This window comes from Penicillium lagena (assembly GCF_028827675.1).
Source record: "Penicillium lagena strain IBT 129212 chromosome Unknown utg000002l_segment0_segment0, whole genome shotgun sequence".
Classification (NCBI taxonomy): domain Eukaryota; kingdom Fungi; phylum Ascomycota; class Eurotiomycetes; order Eurotiales; family Aspergillaceae; genus Penicillium; species Penicillium lagena.
In genome coordinates this window covers 4,336,537-4,353,065 of record NW_026623223.1, presented here as the reverse complement: position 1 = coordinate 4,353,065, position 16,529 = coordinate 4,336,537, and the positions used below count along the sequence as shown (strand labels likewise).

General features: G+C 49.0%; 5 protein-coding genes across 5 annotated transcripts; 4 read left to right on the top strand and 1 right to left on the bottom strand.

The window, feature by feature from the left end:
• Positions 1–3,264: 3,264 nt before the first annotated feature.
• Positions 3,265–5,148, top strand: N7510_004573 (uncharacterized protein; the record flags this gene model as incomplete). The annotated part of the gene is made up of 1 exon (XM_056976499.1): positions 3,265–5,148. One exon carries the CDS (start codon positions 3,265–3,267, stop codon positions 5,146–5,148), a length of 1,884 nt encoding a protein of 627 aa, XP_056836455.1.
• A 621-nt stretch (positions 5,149–5,769) lies between these two features.
• Positions 5,770–7,985, top strand: N7510_004572 (uncharacterized protein; the record flags this gene model as incomplete). The annotated part of the gene is made up of 5 exons (XM_056976498.1): positions 5,770–5,910; positions 5,979–6,945; positions 7,005–7,027; positions 7,085–7,529; positions 7,579–7,985. 5 exons carry the CDS (start codon positions 5,770–5,772, stop codon positions 7,983–7,985), a joined length of 1,983 nt encoding a protein of 660 aa, XP_056836454.1.
• A 735-nt stretch (positions 7,986–8,720) lies between these two features.
• Positions 8,721–12,047, top strand: N7510_004571 (DNA ligase (ATP) DNL4; the record flags this gene model as incomplete). The annotated part of the gene is made up of 6 exons (XM_056976497.1): positions 8,721–10,950; positions 11,000–11,131; positions 11,187–11,319; positions 11,383–11,488; positions 11,544–11,973; positions 12,043–12,047. 6 exons carry the CDS (start codon positions 8,721–8,723, stop codon positions 12,045–12,047), a joined length of 3,036 nt encoding a protein of 1,011 aa, XP_056836453.1.
• A 493-nt stretch (positions 12,048–12,540) lies between these two features.
• Positions 12,541–13,854, bottom strand: N7510_004570 (zinc-dependent alcohol dehydrogenase family protein; the record flags this gene model as incomplete). Its single annotated transcript, XM_056976496.1, has 3 exons — positions 12,541–12,632; positions 12,687–13,570; positions 13,811–13,854. The coding sequence occupies 3 exons, from the start codon at positions 13,852–13,854 to the stop codon at positions 12,541–12,543; spliced, it is 1,020 nt and encodes a 339-aa protein (XP_056836452.1).
• Positions 13,855–14,293: 439 nt separating this feature from the next.
• On the top strand, positions 14,294–15,873 carry N7510_004569 (fungal specific transcription factor domain-containing protein; the record flags this gene model as incomplete). Its single annotated transcript, XM_056976495.1, has 5 exons — positions 14,294–14,796; positions 14,974–15,070; positions 15,145–15,401; positions 15,456–15,766; positions 15,824–15,873. The coding sequence occupies 5 exons, from the start codon at positions 14,294–14,296 to the stop codon at positions 15,871–15,873; spliced, it is 1,218 nt and encodes a 405-aa protein (XP_056836451.1).
• Between the last annotated feature and the right edge of the window lie 656 nt (positions 15,874–16,529).

Here is a 16,529-nt window from a genome sequence, read left to right as displayed (position 1 = left end):
AGCCATCTCATTCAAGTAGAGACCGGGCTTCTCAGACAATTGGCCGCAAAAGGCTTCTATCATCAGCGGTGTGACGGTGATTTTCGGCCTAGTCAGAGTTGGTGTTTATAGATGCTTCCCAATTGCCGTTATATCACCGACGAGATGGGGTTTTGAGGCAGGGAACCTTGGAGCCATGGCGTGTGGACTAATCTTGCATAACATTAGATGACGCGCGAGAGCAATGGGTGAGGAAAGCCTGGTTGCTGCCTAGGAATGGAAAGGAGAGACACAGAGGTAGTGAATGTATAGCAGTTTCGTGTAAATATAATATTTGCGGTCTCACAGTCGTCTTGTAGAATACACAGTGGTCCCACTGCTCGGGGGACAGGGACCAGGTAATGGTGTACTTCGAGGCTGATACAAGAAGCTGCACCAACCACCGGTCCTAGCCATCCGTCGCAACACTGGAAGGGCCCGATGGTAATACATCTTGTTCAACACAAAGTCCCATGTAGGTGAACAAAACGACCTTCCCTCACAGACAGATCCAAATCACATCCCCGACAATGCCACCGTGCTACTTTTTGCACCGTCGCCAACACTCGTAATATCAGTATACGCTTCCCCAGAGGGAGGCCCTGCTATCGCTTGGCATGCTGCATCTTCAAGGCGGGCAGCCTCACCAGAAATTGCTATTTAGGACAAGGAATTGATAGGGACACCCCAAGTTATGTAAATTAAGTTGTCTGCCACCATCCACATCCCCCACATTTCGCCCGATTCCACGATGGCCGTTAGTCAGCTCTTACATCATCAACTAACTGTTAACGTAATCAACCACCGAGTGACGAATACCACCGAGTGACGAATTTCGTCGAGCGTACCGTTAAATTTCAAGCTTTTCAACCACAAATGTATTAAATCAGACCATATAAAAAGATAAAACAATAGCTATTTACTAGGACAATTTCTTATAGTATGACCAGTAGTCCCGCATCCACTACAGCGTCGTGGAGCTCGCTGGCGAGGCCTTGGCGTCGTCTCAGCGGCCGGCTCATTAAGCTGTGTATCAAGCTGTTGCACTCGATTCTGACCTTCCTGTACAAATAAAACAAGATCATCACCAAGATTACCACGCTTCCTTGCCCTCTTTTGCATTTTCCGCTTATTCTCACCTTGTAGAACCTTGATTTCTTGTCGAAGAATAAGGTTCATATTCATTGCCATCTGTGCAGCTTTTTCAAGATGTTGAATATGAGATACTGGACTACTAGAAAGCATTCGTTTTCGAAGGCTTCTCTGTAGACTGCGTACCTTGTGATCGAGTTGGCGAGGATTCTGAGGTGTTTGAAAAGCAGAGGAGACTGAGCCTTCAACTTCAACAAGAGGTGGTGTTGGTGTCCGAAGTTGAAAAGTTACCTTTTCAAGAACCCGATCTTGATCTAGCGGGTTAAGTCCTGCACCTGCAAAACCACTGCGTATATTCTCCCTAGTAAACACCTTTTCGCGAGCAGGTGGATAGAGAGACAAGAAATCCTCCTTGTCGATATGGTTGTTGCCGGCAACCATCATCTCTTCTACTAGTTTTCCATATGCGCGCTTTAGCGGACCAAAAACACCAACATCAAGTGGTTGTAAAAGATGAGAGGTATGAGGAGGCATGCAAAGACAGATAATAGCATTCTCTTCACAGAATGCGTCAAAATCTGCAGTTAGATGACTACTATGACCATCAAGAATAAGCAACCGCTTTGCACCAGTTGAATAGGTTTTAGAATGTGGTTCAAACATCTCTTTTAGCCAGCGGAGGCCAATTTCATCTGTTGTCCAGCCATTCTGACTTCTTGCGATAGCATAGCCCTTATTGAAGAGAGCAGGTTCTTGATACCAAGCAGCGTGTTGAGATCCTGCTTTCAAGATGATCCATGGGGGTATAGATATCCCCTTTGAGCTCACACATTCAATAATTGTGACCCATTCGCGATTCCCCTGAATAACCCTACGGGGCCTTTCACTGCGATCGACTGCAGTAATAACCTTAGAGGTTGAACAAAGTCCCATTGCGAAGCCAGTTTCATCAAAGTTCCAGATATCGTCCTCGTGGATACCATGTTCTTGAATAGCCTCGCGTACGGTCGCAAACCATTGTTTAATAATCTTTGGATCCTCTTGCTTTGCACGCTGGTACGTGATCCGCCGATTGTATCGTGTGCGCAGTGCTGGATGCCGTTTGATAAACTTATATGCCCAGTTGACACCAAGGGTCGTAGTAGGATCTCCTGTGCGCTCGCGAAGCAGGATCTGCGCCATTCCCCGTAGAAACTCTGGCCGAATTGAAAATCCTCGCTTATCTGCATCTAGCAGCCTCTTCGCAAGGACTTCTTCTTCAAGAGGGTTTAATTTATGACTGTTGGCGCGTGTTTCTGCGCGTGATTTCCTACCGTTGAGTCGACGGCGAAGCGTAGCTTCAGGCACACTAAATATCTCAGCAGCCTTTAATTTTGATTTGATTTTTTTATTTTTGAATGCAGAAATAGCCATCTGAATGCGATTTTCTTGAGATAGAGGCATTTTGTATAGTGGTGGTGAAAAATAACGCGTCAAGGAAATGATTGTAGGAGATGGACGCGAAATTCGTCACTCGGTGGTATTCGTCACTCGGTGGTTGATTACGTTAACTAGTCAATTAACCTCGGGACCCGAACTGATCGGGACACTCCCCGCTCCGGACTCGCTTTTTCACCGTTCTTCAATCACCTTGCCTTAGATAATCTAATTCAATGTTTCGTGGGTGAGTTCTCAGCTCGATATATGGGCTAACCAGCATGATTATGGCCTGAAGTTGAGACACTCGTCCCGAGATTTTGTTGAGTATATAAAACCCCGTCGCAACGGGCCCCACCCCAGACCATCATGCACGAAGTAAGATCAAGAGAAGATCGAAAGTGTTACAGGTGTAACAAAACCTTCTCGAAAAAAGAACACCTGACAAGGCATATTCGAGGTCATACAAAAGAGAAACCCTTCGCGTGTTCGATTTGTGGTAAATTGTACTCCCGAAGGTAACCTTGGAAGCCAACTCTCCAACTCCCGTGCTCATTGAGATCACTGCTTACTCTTTAATGCAGTGATGTCCTTCGACGACATGAGCGAAGTCATAATGACCAAACAAATGGGCCTCTTGCGGCCTTGTCTGGGGAATTTGCAGACGACTCCGTTATGCTCGGGCCAGCCTCGGCCGCTGAATCCACGAGACAGCTATCTGGAATTTCTTCCCCCGAGATGAACATGAATGCCCAAACATCTACAATTCCAGGTATTCCGGATTTCAACCACCCAAATTCCCTTGATTTCACACCACAGGCTCCTGTAATTCCTCGTGATGATCTGCTTAGCGATGCACAAACAGCCTCAGAGTCAGGAACTTGGTTCTTAGAAGATGGGTTTGACGTTAGCGCCCTCGACTTCTCAATAACCTCTACTATTTCCGAATGGGCCCAGCTCCCAGGTGTCTTTGCTGCTCCGACCCTGCCACCAGGGGAGCAAGCAATATTTACTCCTGTTCAAAGCTCTGCCCCAGAGACAGACCCCACAAAGCCTAATGAGGACGCTGTGAAGCTAAAATGGTTCACGCATATGGAGCACCGACCCGACCGAGACTATTTGGCAGCACAACCAGGTTTTCCAGGAGTGACGAGTGCAAACGAGATGTATCGGGCAGGCCTGTCACATAAGCTTCGTCCCCGTATGGAAGATGAGGCACTCCCAACGTCTGACCAGCTCAATCTCTTTGCGAAACTCTACTTTCATCGGTTTCATCCTTTACTGCCAGTGATTCATGCTGCCTCATTCAGACCAACTGCAGAGAATGCATTGTTATTCTTGTCAATATGCTCCGTCGGGAGCCTGTTCGTTGGCTCGTCACGCGCAGTGATGCAAGGATCGCGAATATTCGAACGGCTCAACAAGGCAATTTTAGCTTCATGGGAATCTTTTTTGTCCCAAAGCCGCCCAGACGCCTTGTCCATGGTTCAAGCTGCTATCCTGGGACAGACGTATGCCATCCTCTCGGGGAATCCTAAATATCTCATCTTGGCAGATGTACTGCATGGCACTGTGGCAGCATGGGCTCGGGAGGCAAATAGACTTGGTTCTATCTGTCAACGGTCTCGGGATCTTACCGACGACACTGATCTCGAGGAAAATTGGCATCAATGGATTGACAGTGAGCAACGAGCAAGAGCGCAGGTGGCCCTGAACATCCATGATGCTGAGCTTGCAGCTCTACTACACCACCAGCCGATTCGCAACCATCGATTCCGCCAGCACCCACGTTTAGCGCCCGATTCTCTGTTTGCTGCGCCCACAGCCTCGAAATGGGCTACACTAGACCGCAATTTTCTTCAAACACAAGGTGAAGATCCAATTTATCCCAGACCCTCTCGCTCGCCATACACTTTCCCAGATAGAGATCGGGCATCTCACTTCACGGCATATGGCCTCCTGGAGAGTATAAACGCCCGCCTTGTCGACGCCAAACAATCCCATGAATTTGACCACATCGTCTGTCAAGATATATCCAACCTTTTGATCGACTGGTGGAAAACGTACCACACGCCCAACCAAGAGCCCTTCTGTCTCCCAGTCCTCTGGCACTCCATTTTCATTGCTCTATACGCCGACCTAGATCTTCTCGAGCAAGCCATTGGTCGGGACGGCGACACACTTACTCTCGAAGCCTTAGCCCCTGTCCACAAATGGGCTTCTTCCCTTAACGCAAGTCGATGCCTTGTACATGCCTGTCTGATCGCCCAGTATCTAGAGCGGATGAGTCTCTCTGTCGAGCCAGCCATCCATGTCCCTCGCGCTTTATTCTCAGCTTCTTTGACGTATCTATGTGTGGCACGGTATGCGCCCAAACATGTTATTAGCGCCGAAGCATTTGTGTCGCCGGAGATCAAGCTTTTAGGTGAAGAAGCTAGGCAGGGCGTATGTTCCTCTGAGAATTCTCAGCGTGGTGGTGGATCAGTGGTTGCGGACTTGGATCATTTGTATCGATTGATTGATTTGTTGCAGCGCGGTGGGAGATGGGGTATATCGCAGGCTTTTGCGAGTGTGTTGTCTGCAGCTTTGGAGGAGGGGAGAGGTATTAGTGCTTCTATGTAGGCATTTATGTACAGGGTGAGAAGTTTACTATTCAATCATGTTCGCCGTCTATGCATTTAAACACTTGATAAATTTCATCCCGTGGTGATAAATAACCTGTCTCGAGTACAGTACCTCAAGGTAGGTATGTAATATCACTTATCCCACCCGCAGCTCTTGTTTGATGAATTTTATAAAATGTTCAATCTTTATTTGTACGACGAATAATGTTTGCCAATGTGGTTAACTGCCTCCTCTTCACCCCGCAGACCGTACACATAGACCGGCGGGGTGAGGAGCCACCCATGTGGGACACAGGATTTTTTGAAATCTCGCAAACTTCCGATATTATGAATATCAGGGGAACCGTGACGCAAGCTATGTTTCTGTGGAGCATCATAGGGGCATTTGTTTTCACTTGAAATGTTTTCTATCGGGGCCAAACATACTTGAAGGCCCCCCCGCAAATGAATGCCCGTGGGGATTAGAAGCCTTGCCCCCCCATAGGCAAATAATTATCATAACCGAGGCGAACCGATAGTAGTATAAGTATCTTAAGATATAGTTGAAATAAAAGAAGACAAGAGCATTCCAGTATACTCTCCCTCTCCCAAAGCCCAGCTTATTGGTTGAAAAAAAACTATGCCGGTCTTTACAGAATGTGCTTCTCGTTCACGAGACCTACGGGTCCTTCCATATTTCGCACCACCACTTCCTCGCCTGACATCTCCATTTTCGCCGGAAGACGAACATGGAGAAAGATACGAAGTTGTCATAGTCGGGGTATGTCCTTCAACCTACAGCCCCACGTTATATTACCTCCAAAATCTAACAAATCTACCTCATCACAGGCAGGACCAGCCGGCCTATTCCTTAACCTCCTCCTTGCCCGCTACGGTCTAAACGACAAATCCCTCCTATGCATCGATTCCAAGCCCAGCACCCTACGCTCAGGCCAAGCAGACGGCATACAGCCCCGCACAATGGAGGTATTCAAGACTCTGGGTATCTCCGACGAGATCGAGAAAGAAGCATGCCAGATGTGGCAATTCGCATTCTGGAACCCTTCCACCGATACAACAAAGGTTATTGAGCGCACTACTGTTGTCCCGGAAGTTTTGGCCCCAGCGCGTTTCCGTTATGAGGCTACTATTCATCAAGGACGCATTGAGCGCATTATGGAGACGGACTTGTGGAGGTATTCGAAGAGGGGTGTTCTTCGTGATACCAGGCTTGTGGATGTGCGGTTTGACGAACAAGATCAGGAATTCCCGGTTCTTATTACTATGGCTACAGATGGATTGGAAAGGGTGGTGAGAACGAAATATCTTGTTGGTGCTGATGGTGCGCACTCCGTGGTCCGGCAGTGTATGGGTCTGCAGCTGGAAGGGGAGTCGCTGGATCATATCTGGGGTGTCGTGGATCTGGTGGCCGATACGAATTTCCCAGATATCCGGCGCAGATGTGCTGTCCACTCCCCTGCGGGTTCTGTGATGGTCATTCCGCGGGAGAGAATTGCCACAGGCGAGTACCTTACTCGTCTTTATGTGCATGTCCCAGAGACAGTGGCGACAGACGGCGACCAAGACCCAAATGGAGCAAATGGTATCAAGTCTGAGAATGCCAGACAGCGAAGGAGCAAGATCACTCTGGAGGGAATCTTGAAGCAGGCCGCTGATGCAATGCAGCCGTATTATATCCGGCCAAAGGAAGGTGTTGTTGATTGGTGGGCAGCGTATCAGATTGGGCAGCGAGTTTCGCCTGAATTCCATGTCAAGGACTCCAAGGGAGTTGCGCGGGTGTTCATCGCTGGTGATGGTATGTATCGCTATAACAACGTGATAGCTTAAAACTGACAAATATTTCCAATTCTACAGCCTGCCATACTCACAGTCCCAAAGTAAGTATTACCATGAAAACTTTTAAACAGGAACACTAAAATTCTCCACCTCTTCAGGCTGGACAAGGCATGAACGTCTCTATGATGGACTCCTATAACTTGTCCTGGAAATTAGCCTACCACATAAACGGGCTCACACCACCAACAGAAGAAAGCCCAAGCCCTTTACTTGACACGTACCAAGCGGAGAGACATGAAATCGCCCAGCAACTCATCGACTTTGACCGTAAGTTCTCAATTATGTTCTCAGGCAAGATGGGCACAACAGAGGGCCTCACCCAAGAAGAGTTCCAGCAGGCGTTCAAGCTTGGAAATGGGTTCACCAGCGGCTGTGGAATTGAGTATCCTGAGAACATGATTGTAGTTAGAGATGGCTTGGATGGTTCTGCCAGTTCTAAAGCAGGAGCAGACTACCTATCCGGAATTCTCAGGCCGGGAAGGAGATTGTTGAATGTGCGCATGCTGCGACATGCGGACGGGTGCGAGCGGGATATTCATGATGGTGAGAGCCACCTCGAAAGTGGAGGACCTTTGACTAAAGCGAAGCACAGACACCCCCTCTACGGGTCGCTTCCGTATCTTAAGTCTCACATCGACAGACCTTCTGGACAGAAACAGTGTTTCTGCGCAGGCACTTGACGCAACAACACGATTGGCTGCTCAGTTTCCACCTACGATCATTGAACAAATAGTTCTGCACCCTCGGCTCCATCGATCCTTCCAGTGGGATGATATTCCTGCTTGTGTGAAGCAACAGGCGGAGATGCGTTTCTATGATGGATTGGCTCTAGATGATGCATACAGGATCTACGGAGTGGACCCCGCACGGGGTGCACTTGCTGTAATTAGGCCTGATGGGTACGTTGGCGTTGTTGCACGGCTTGATAATGTAGCGAAGTTGGATGAGTATTTGAAACGGTGCATCCGAACTGTTGATGGAGAGACACAGGTGTTTTAAAAAGCTCGAGACAATAGTCTATACGTTATACTGGACAGATGATGAATGAACATGTGACAAAATGCCTTCTATGGCGACTGCAATATTAATAAGATGGTTTATTAACGGCGTAAGTGGCACACATATCTGGCCTTACTCGCCTGTCCGTGAAGCCAGACAAGTAGATGTTGCTGTGGGTTGATTAAAGGTGATAGGTATTGTGTCATTATAAGGCTGTGCGACGATTCCCCTCTAGGTGCTGCGCCAGCGCTTTATATATATCATGTTAACGATTCGGGGAGAAGAGGACGGGAAGCTTTCTATAAACTAGCTGAGTTAGGGCCTTGAAATTATAATTATTTAAAACTAGATCATATACATAGAGAGATAAGTAAGGCGAAGATTTTGAGGGGCAACATACGTAGTTATATCTGAGCAAGAATGTAGGTACGTGCTTAGTAGACTAGAATATAATTATTCTATAAAACACACTAAGAAAAAAATATTAGCGAGCCTTACTCCTAAATAATTGCTCTTAGCGCCTTTTGTAGTCAAACCAAACGCTTTGCAATTGGCATGTCAGCTAAGCACTCTCTGGTTAGAGCCTCAATGTTGTAGATGTTGATTATGTCAGCTATCTTATCAGTGCGGCTCTGGGGAAAGCTGCTTGCTGCTTGTGCTTCTTCCCACCTCCTCAACTTGGACCATGACGCTCACACGGTGACGGCCGACCGGTGAAAGGTGTCTTTGCCAAAAATGGACTCTGACGAGATAGTACCCGAACCCTCCCAAGCCACAGAGCGCGAGGAGGACCTGGATGAAAAGTACAACCACATATCTTCTGCACGCAATCAAAAGTCACTAACAAACCCCAGATATCCCAATCGGCCCCACAACCGTGCTGCGACACTACCTTTCCACGAGCTGTACGCAAGCCTCTTCAACCCACTCAGCGAGATCAAAAAGAAACCAGCCGGCCTAGCGCCTGCACGCCGGAAACTCGGCCCTCATGGCCAAGGCACCGGCAGTCTGAACCCGTTCGAGCGTCGGCGCGATGTCATCGAGCGGTTTATCTCACGCTGGCGCAAGGATGTCGGCGATGACATCTACCCTGCCTTCCGACTGATCCTGCCGGACAAGGATCGAGATCGGCCCATGTACGGGATCAAGGAGAAGGTGATTGGCAAGATGCTGGTCAAGATCATGAAGATCAATAAGGAATCTGAGGACGGGTACAATCTGCTGAACTGGAAGCTACCGGGTCAGATGGCTGCGACGCGCATGGCGGGCGACTTTGCTGGCCGCTGTTATGATGTGCTTTCCAAACGACCTATGCGGACGGAGGCCGGTGATATGACTATCGCAGAGGTCAACGAGAAGCTGGATAAACTCTCCGCAGCGACAAAGGAGAACGAGCAACTTCCGATCTTATCGGAATTTTATCGGCGCATGAATCCCGAGGAGCTCATGTGGCTAATTCGCATTATCCTGCGGCAGATGAAGGTCGGGGCTACGGAGCGCACCTTCTTCGATGTCTGGCACCCCGATGCGGAAAACCTGTACAGTATATCTAGCAGCCTGCGGCGCGTGTGCTGGGAGCTGGATGACCCGAATATCCGTCTTGAGGCAGAGGACCGAGGCATTGCGCTGATGCAGTGTTTCCAGCCTCAGCTGGCTCAGTTCCAGATGCATTCGTTCGAAAAGATGATTGCACGGATGCGTCTGACGGAGGAGGATCCTGTGTTCTGGATTGAAGAGAAACTGGACGGAGAGCGTATGCAGCTACACATGGCGCCGGAGAACTCTGTTCCTGGTGGTAGGAAGTTTGGATTTTGGTCTCGAAAGGCTAAAGACTACACGTATTTGTATGGGAATGGTATCTACGATGAGAATGGGGCTTTGACACGGCATCTCAAAGATGCCTTCGTCGACGGGGTGCAGAGTCTTATCCTGGACGGCGAGATGATCACCTGGGATCCGGAGCAGGATGCTCCTGTCCCATTTGGAACTCTCAAGACGGCAGCAATTGCCGAGCAACGCAATCCCTTTTCAAACGGCCCTCGGCCTCTGTTCCGCGTCTTTGATATTCTCTACCTCAACGGACGGGATCTGACCAAGTACACCCTCCGTGACCGCCGCAATGCTTTACAGAAAACCATCCAGCCTGTTCATCGCAGATTCGAGATCCACCCTTTCGAAGAAGCCACCACCACCACAGAGGTCGAGACCTCACTGCGCAAGGTTGTTGCAGAGGCCTCTGAGGGTCTCGTGTTGAAGAACCCGCGAGCTCCATACCGGCTAAACGAGCGCCACGATGACTGGATGAAGGTGAAACCGGAATACATGACCGAGTTCGGCGAATCCCTCGATGTAGTTGTGGTCGGTGGATACTATGGCTCTGGCCATCGTGGAGGAGCGCTGGCCAGCTTCCTATGTGGCCTTCGAGTCGATGATGATCATTTCTCGCAAGGAAAAGAATCCATGAAATGCTGGTCGTTCTGCAAAGTTGGTGGGGGGTTCACTGCTGCTGATTACCAGGAAATCCGCCACCACACGGACGGCAAATGGAAGGAATGGGATTCCAAAAGACCGCCTACGTCTTTTGTTGAGCTGGCGGGCGGAGACGCGCAGCATGAGCGTCCGGATATGTGGATAAAGCCGTCGGACTCGATTGTGCTTTGCGTCAAAGCTGCATCTGTTTCTGTCAGCGATCAATTCCGCATGGGTCTGACGTTGCGGTTCCCCCGATTCAAGAAACTGCGCAAGGATAAGAACTGGAAAAGCGCTCTCTCGGTCCAGGAATTCTTGGATCTTAAAGCGAATGCGGAACAGGAACATCGGGAGAAGGAATTCTCTGTCGACAATTCGCGGAAGAAGCGAATCAAGCGAACTACGAAGAAGCCGTTGACGATTGCTGGGTATGATGAGAAGGAGGTTGTCCAGTACGCCGGGCCTTCGGGGCATGTCTTTGATGGTCTTAACTTCTGTATGTGTGATACGCCGCTTCTAAATATCTGGTGACTAAATCTTCCTAGTCGTTATGACTGAGTCCACTGTACCAGACAAGAAATCAAAACTCGAGCTGGAACAGCTGATTAAAGCCAATGGCGGTAAAATCCATCAGATCAACACAGCCGCGCCTGATACAATCTGTGTTGCTGAGCGAAGTATGTTGCCCGTTCTGTCACGTTATCACAAATAAGAATACTTACGTGGCTTTAGGAACCGTGAAAGTGGCTTCGCTACAAAAGAGCGGTGGGGTGAATATTATCCGCCCTTCCTGGCTTCTGGACTGTGTCAAACAGAATGAAGTAGACGCCGGCCTTCCCGGCTTCCTTCTTCCGTTTGAAGTTCGGTATGTTCCCAGATCAAAAGACAATAAGGCAGTAGCTGATCTTATATATATGATGATATCTAGGCATATGTTTATCACAGCAGAAAACAAGGAGGAGGAAGTTACTGCCAATGCAGATCAATTTATGGACAGCTACGCTCGCGACACGACAGTCGACGAGCTTTCAGAGGTGCGTGACCTCCTCAATAAGGCCAGCGAACACTCACCCACTAACTCGTGTATAGATCCTGAAACAGATGGAGGAAAGCCAAGACCAAGCCACCATCTCCGCAGGCCCCCATGCTCTGCGCAAAGTCGAAGCCCGCATCCAGGAGAGAGTAGAGCGGGGATACACCGTCCCCCGCGGCTGGTTATTCAAGGGCCTAACCTTTTTCTTCTTTTTCTCCACATCAGATCGGAACGCCGACAAGGAAGCAGATATGCCTCTCCGTCTGGCACGGAACACTGCCCAGTTCGCCAATGCGCAACTCGCCTCATCGTTAACAGATAAGCACGTCACGCACGTCATTGCCGACCCGGAAACCCTATCTGCGTCGGAGATCTCATCGCTGAGGGGTTCATTAGCTGCAAGGCCATGGAAGAAGGTGCCGCATCTTGTTAGTTTGGAGTGGGTGCAGGAAAGCTGGAGGAACTGGACTCTCCTGGATGAAGAGAGTGAGTTGACTCCCTTTCCCCCCTTAAGTTCAACCTTGATTTGTCGAGTTTTTTTGATCACTTCTTCAGGCTAACAAGTCGCGCGTGCAGGATTCCAAGTGCGTCATTGAAATGATACATCTCAAAGGCAGATCGAGTGGAGTGACACAGTGACTCGAAATGGACTGTTTACATAGATTCTTCAATGGTCAACCCATACAACCTCTTCCGTAAATGGCACATCTCCATCTCTACGACAATAAAATACCGAAGTTGTTGTCTTCTGGGTCTTTTTTTACGCTATCAGATCTAGCTACAGAGAAAACCAAGGCTTAACTGCAACGGCCGATCCTACCAACGTGATCGGTGTCAGGAGCACGAGACGTTCAGGCCATTTATTAGATTCATTGCGCAATATATCATTAGGACATAGCTAAGGGCAAGTTTTCTTAGGATTCTCAGAGCCAGCAAGCATCGGCTTTGAATGTGCCTCTTTTACTGGTCCTGGCTGGGGTGTTGGTTGAGTTTACTCTAGTATGCCGTGTGGCGAATGGATTTGTGCCTCTGTGCAGCGGTATCCAATAATGCTTACTCAAAGTCGATGGCCACTTTCAGCGCCTGGTGGGCCGACGCGTCTTTGAAGATCTCATAGGCTGTGACCGCCTGGGCACAGGGGAAGTCTACCGTATCTCGTTAGCTCTTCCCACGCATTATTCGGGAGCGACAGCACCTACTATGCGTTACCAGCGACCCAATGTCTAGTGTGCCGGACTCGACCAGCCGCAGTAGCCGGTCTGTAGTCGTAGCATTGACTAGCGACATGTGGATACTAATATTCCGATCCCAAAGGGTCTCCAGGTGCAAGTCAACTTTGGTGCCGTGAACACCCACATTCGCGATTGCGCCGCCTACGGCGACCAGCTCTTGGCACAGGGCAAACGTCGCGGGGATCCCGACAGCTTCAATGACCGAGTCGAAGCCCTGGCCTTTGGTCAGATCGAGGAGTTTCTGCGAGATGTCCGGCGCCGCGGAATTGACTGTGGCATGCGCGCCTAGACGACGTGCCATCGCTAGCCGCGGTTCGTCCAGGTCGACCATGACGATGAGCGAAGGTGAGTGCAGCCGCGCGGTCAACAGCGCCGCTATGCCCACGGGTCCTGCACCCACAATTACCACCGATCCACCGGGCTGAACACCGGCGCTTAGCACGCCGCACTCGTAGCCAGTGGGAAAGGAATCCGAGAGAGCGACAGCAGCACGCAGGGGGATGGATGAAGGCAGTATGTGTAAGGACAGGGTCGCGTGTGGAATCCGCACAAACTCCGCTTGTGTGCCATCGATTCTATTCCCCAATATCCATCCTCCTGTCTCACAATGGGCAACGATGCCTCGCGCACAGAATCGGCATGCTCCGCACGAAGTCATGCAAGATATCACCACGCGATCGCCAACGTGTAAGCCATGCACAGCGGATCCGACTTGGTCCACGACGCCAACGCCCTCATGGCCCAACACGAGCCCCGGCGTTGCACTGGGCACATCGCCCTTCAGGATATGCAGGTCGGTCCCGCAGATGGAAGCATGTAACAGACGCACAACGGCATGGCCCGCAAGCACCCTGCATAGCGGCTTGTATTTATCGCGGGCTTCATCGGATGAAAGGATACGACGACTACTACTACTAATACTATGTATGCAAAGCTTAAGCTTATTGCGAGAGAGATGTATATCGCTCGATATGGACTACCGAAAGTAGACCACGAATAACTTATCCACAGCTCAATTTTGCTGCGAATAGTTGTCTCAGCCTATCCCTTGATCCATCCAAAATTAGGTTTACTGCTTGGCTACCACCCACGTGATGTCTCGGTCGGCGGCTGTCGGACAGCGGGCGCCGCTCATCCTTTTTTCCCGCTGAGCCCCGCGTCCTTCCCAACTCGTCACTACGATACACCAGCAGCGTTGGTTCTAGAGACGCACCGCCTTTTCAATATGGCTAGCGGCACTGAAGAACCCACCGTTTTCTCACGCTATTCATGCACCAGCTGTAAACGTCTAAAGAAAAAATGCGATAGGCGGCAGCCAGAGTGTTCGCTTTGTGAACGGTACCGGACACAAACACTAACTGCGGTAGAGAGGCTAATTTTCATCTTCCAGGTACGGTCGCTCATGCTTGTATCACCCTACAGACAATGTGCCTCGCCGAAGCCTCTTATCTGAGGAGTCCACTAATGCAGCCCGAGTTAAGACCCACAATTCCTATCAACGAAACGATGGCTTCCCCGTTGTATATTTCGCAGATTCTTCTTTGTTTTCGCATTCACTTGGTAGCTTGACAGAAATGAATTTCCAGAACAGCGCGGACTTGCAGCTACTTTCTGATGATCTCTCGGGCCTCAAAAAGGACGTTGAAACGTACTTGATGAAGATCCATCCATGGTTGCCATTTCTTTCCAAAAGAAAGCTCTTGGGCCAGGTGTTGAGCCCTCTTGGTAACCAACGCCCTGACCATGTTCTACTCTTGACTGCAATCAAGCTGGTCATAACAGCGCCTGGTGATGAATCACGCTCACCCGCCTACTACAGCATCAAATCTGCTCTTCTCAACGCGGAGCTGAAAGGTATCTTGACCTTTAGGATACTACAGGCGTTGGTTCTTGTGGCAATTTATGAGCTAGGACAAGCCATCTATCCCTCAGCCTATCTTACAGTGGGCTATTGTGCCAAATATGGGATTGCTCTTGGAATCAATCAGACAATAGATCCAAATTGCGGTCCCAGGTCTAGTTTGGTCGACTCAGAAGAAGAGAGAAGGACTTGGTGGGCTATCATACTTTTGGATCGGTAAGCCTTTGTGTTTTGAAAGTGTCATCACCGTCTTGCGCGATACATAACGGAATGTCCACCATTTTACGCCCTTCCGATGAACGCCGTTATCATAATCTTGGTTTTGTAGCTCATGTTCTGTCTGATCATAAACGTTTTTGGGTTGCCTTTGAGTCACGTCTGACCATACTGCAGTCTCATGAACCTTGGTTGTCCCGAAAGAGCCCCCGTAATCGAAGAGCCCGATGGTGCCAGCATTCTTCCGATGGAAGACCAATTATGGGATAAAGGAGTAAGTACAATAACAAGATTAAACAGCTTGTACGCTTGACTCACCCATACTGGGTTTGCTGATGATCCGTCTAGCATATTTTATCGAGCCAGCCCCCAACTTTATCATCGCTCCCGACAGGAGCGATGGGTCGTTTCGCCTTTACTGTCCAGGCAGCATTCTTGCTTGGGAGAGTCCTGAGAAATGGCCGAATTCCGCTGGATGAAAATGGGTTCCAAGAGGAGGAAGCAAGAATACTCGATAAAGCCATCCTCGCACTGACGCAAATCTCACTGCAAGAGAGCCGACAACGAGGCATGGGGCTTTGCAGCCCAACGACCATCTGTCATAGGTACTGATTTTGCCGATCCCATGAAGCTCTCCATTTGTTGGTTGACATTTCTAGTGCTCGACTCATTTTGAACGCCCAGATGATTTCTTGGATTGAAAACCTGCCAAATTCCTCCACGGAAATGAAATGTCTTTGGGAAATACAACGCAGCATAGCCTCGGATATGCTAGTTTTGGCGCAGACTCTGAACAGGACAGGATTGTGTGGGAAGGAAGAAAGTTCACCCTTTTGCCTTGACGCCATGTATCGAGCTGCTATGATTTTTGGTCAAGTATCCCAAGGTACGGCTACCGCTGATGCGCAGAAAGCACTTGACGATATTGAAAGCGGCTTCAAAGTCAACAGCAGGCGTTGGAAGGCCGCAGGTAAGAGGAGAAAATCTATGGAATTGAAAAGCCGAAAATTGACAATTGACATTCTAGGGATCTATGCGCAGCTTATCCAGGCAAGGGCTATTGCAGGTGTCTTATAATTGTCTCAACCCTTCGAAATAATATCTTGAACTATATTCTGGACTACTGTTATCATCCTTTTGAGATGCAAGACATGTTACGATAAGACGCATAACGTCTGTATCTTTTGAGTCTTCGACTGTCTGACTGAAGATCAATTTAAGATAAGAATTCTCAGTGAGCATCGATTACCTCTAATAGATAGCTCTCAAGGCTGTGGGCATCTTATCACTTTATTTTCTTGCAATAGGGAGAGTTTATGTGATTTATCAATGTTGGTCTTGACATAGCAAGGGCGTTCATTACTGTTTCAAGGCCACCTCTGTACGCATTCAGTAACTGATGGCAAGGATTCAAAATCTCTCTAGGCATCGAATCTTGCTAACCTACCCTCTTCTACTTTTCCCCTGCCTAGCTAGCTCTCCGCCCATGTTAGGTCATGGTAATCCAAAGTCGGAAGCGTTGTAGATCGTGATGGACTAAAGGAGCAATTAAACCCATGATTGTTTCGTGGTGTACAATGTCATTAGGAATAAATGCGAATCTCATCGGGATATAAACCCGATTATTTCTTAGAATTACCGCTTGCAGAACTTAGATGAGAAGTTTAATTAGGCAGTCGAACTTGACTTAATAAAGCCATCTTCGGGTGGTTGAACACAACCTATGCTGCAGG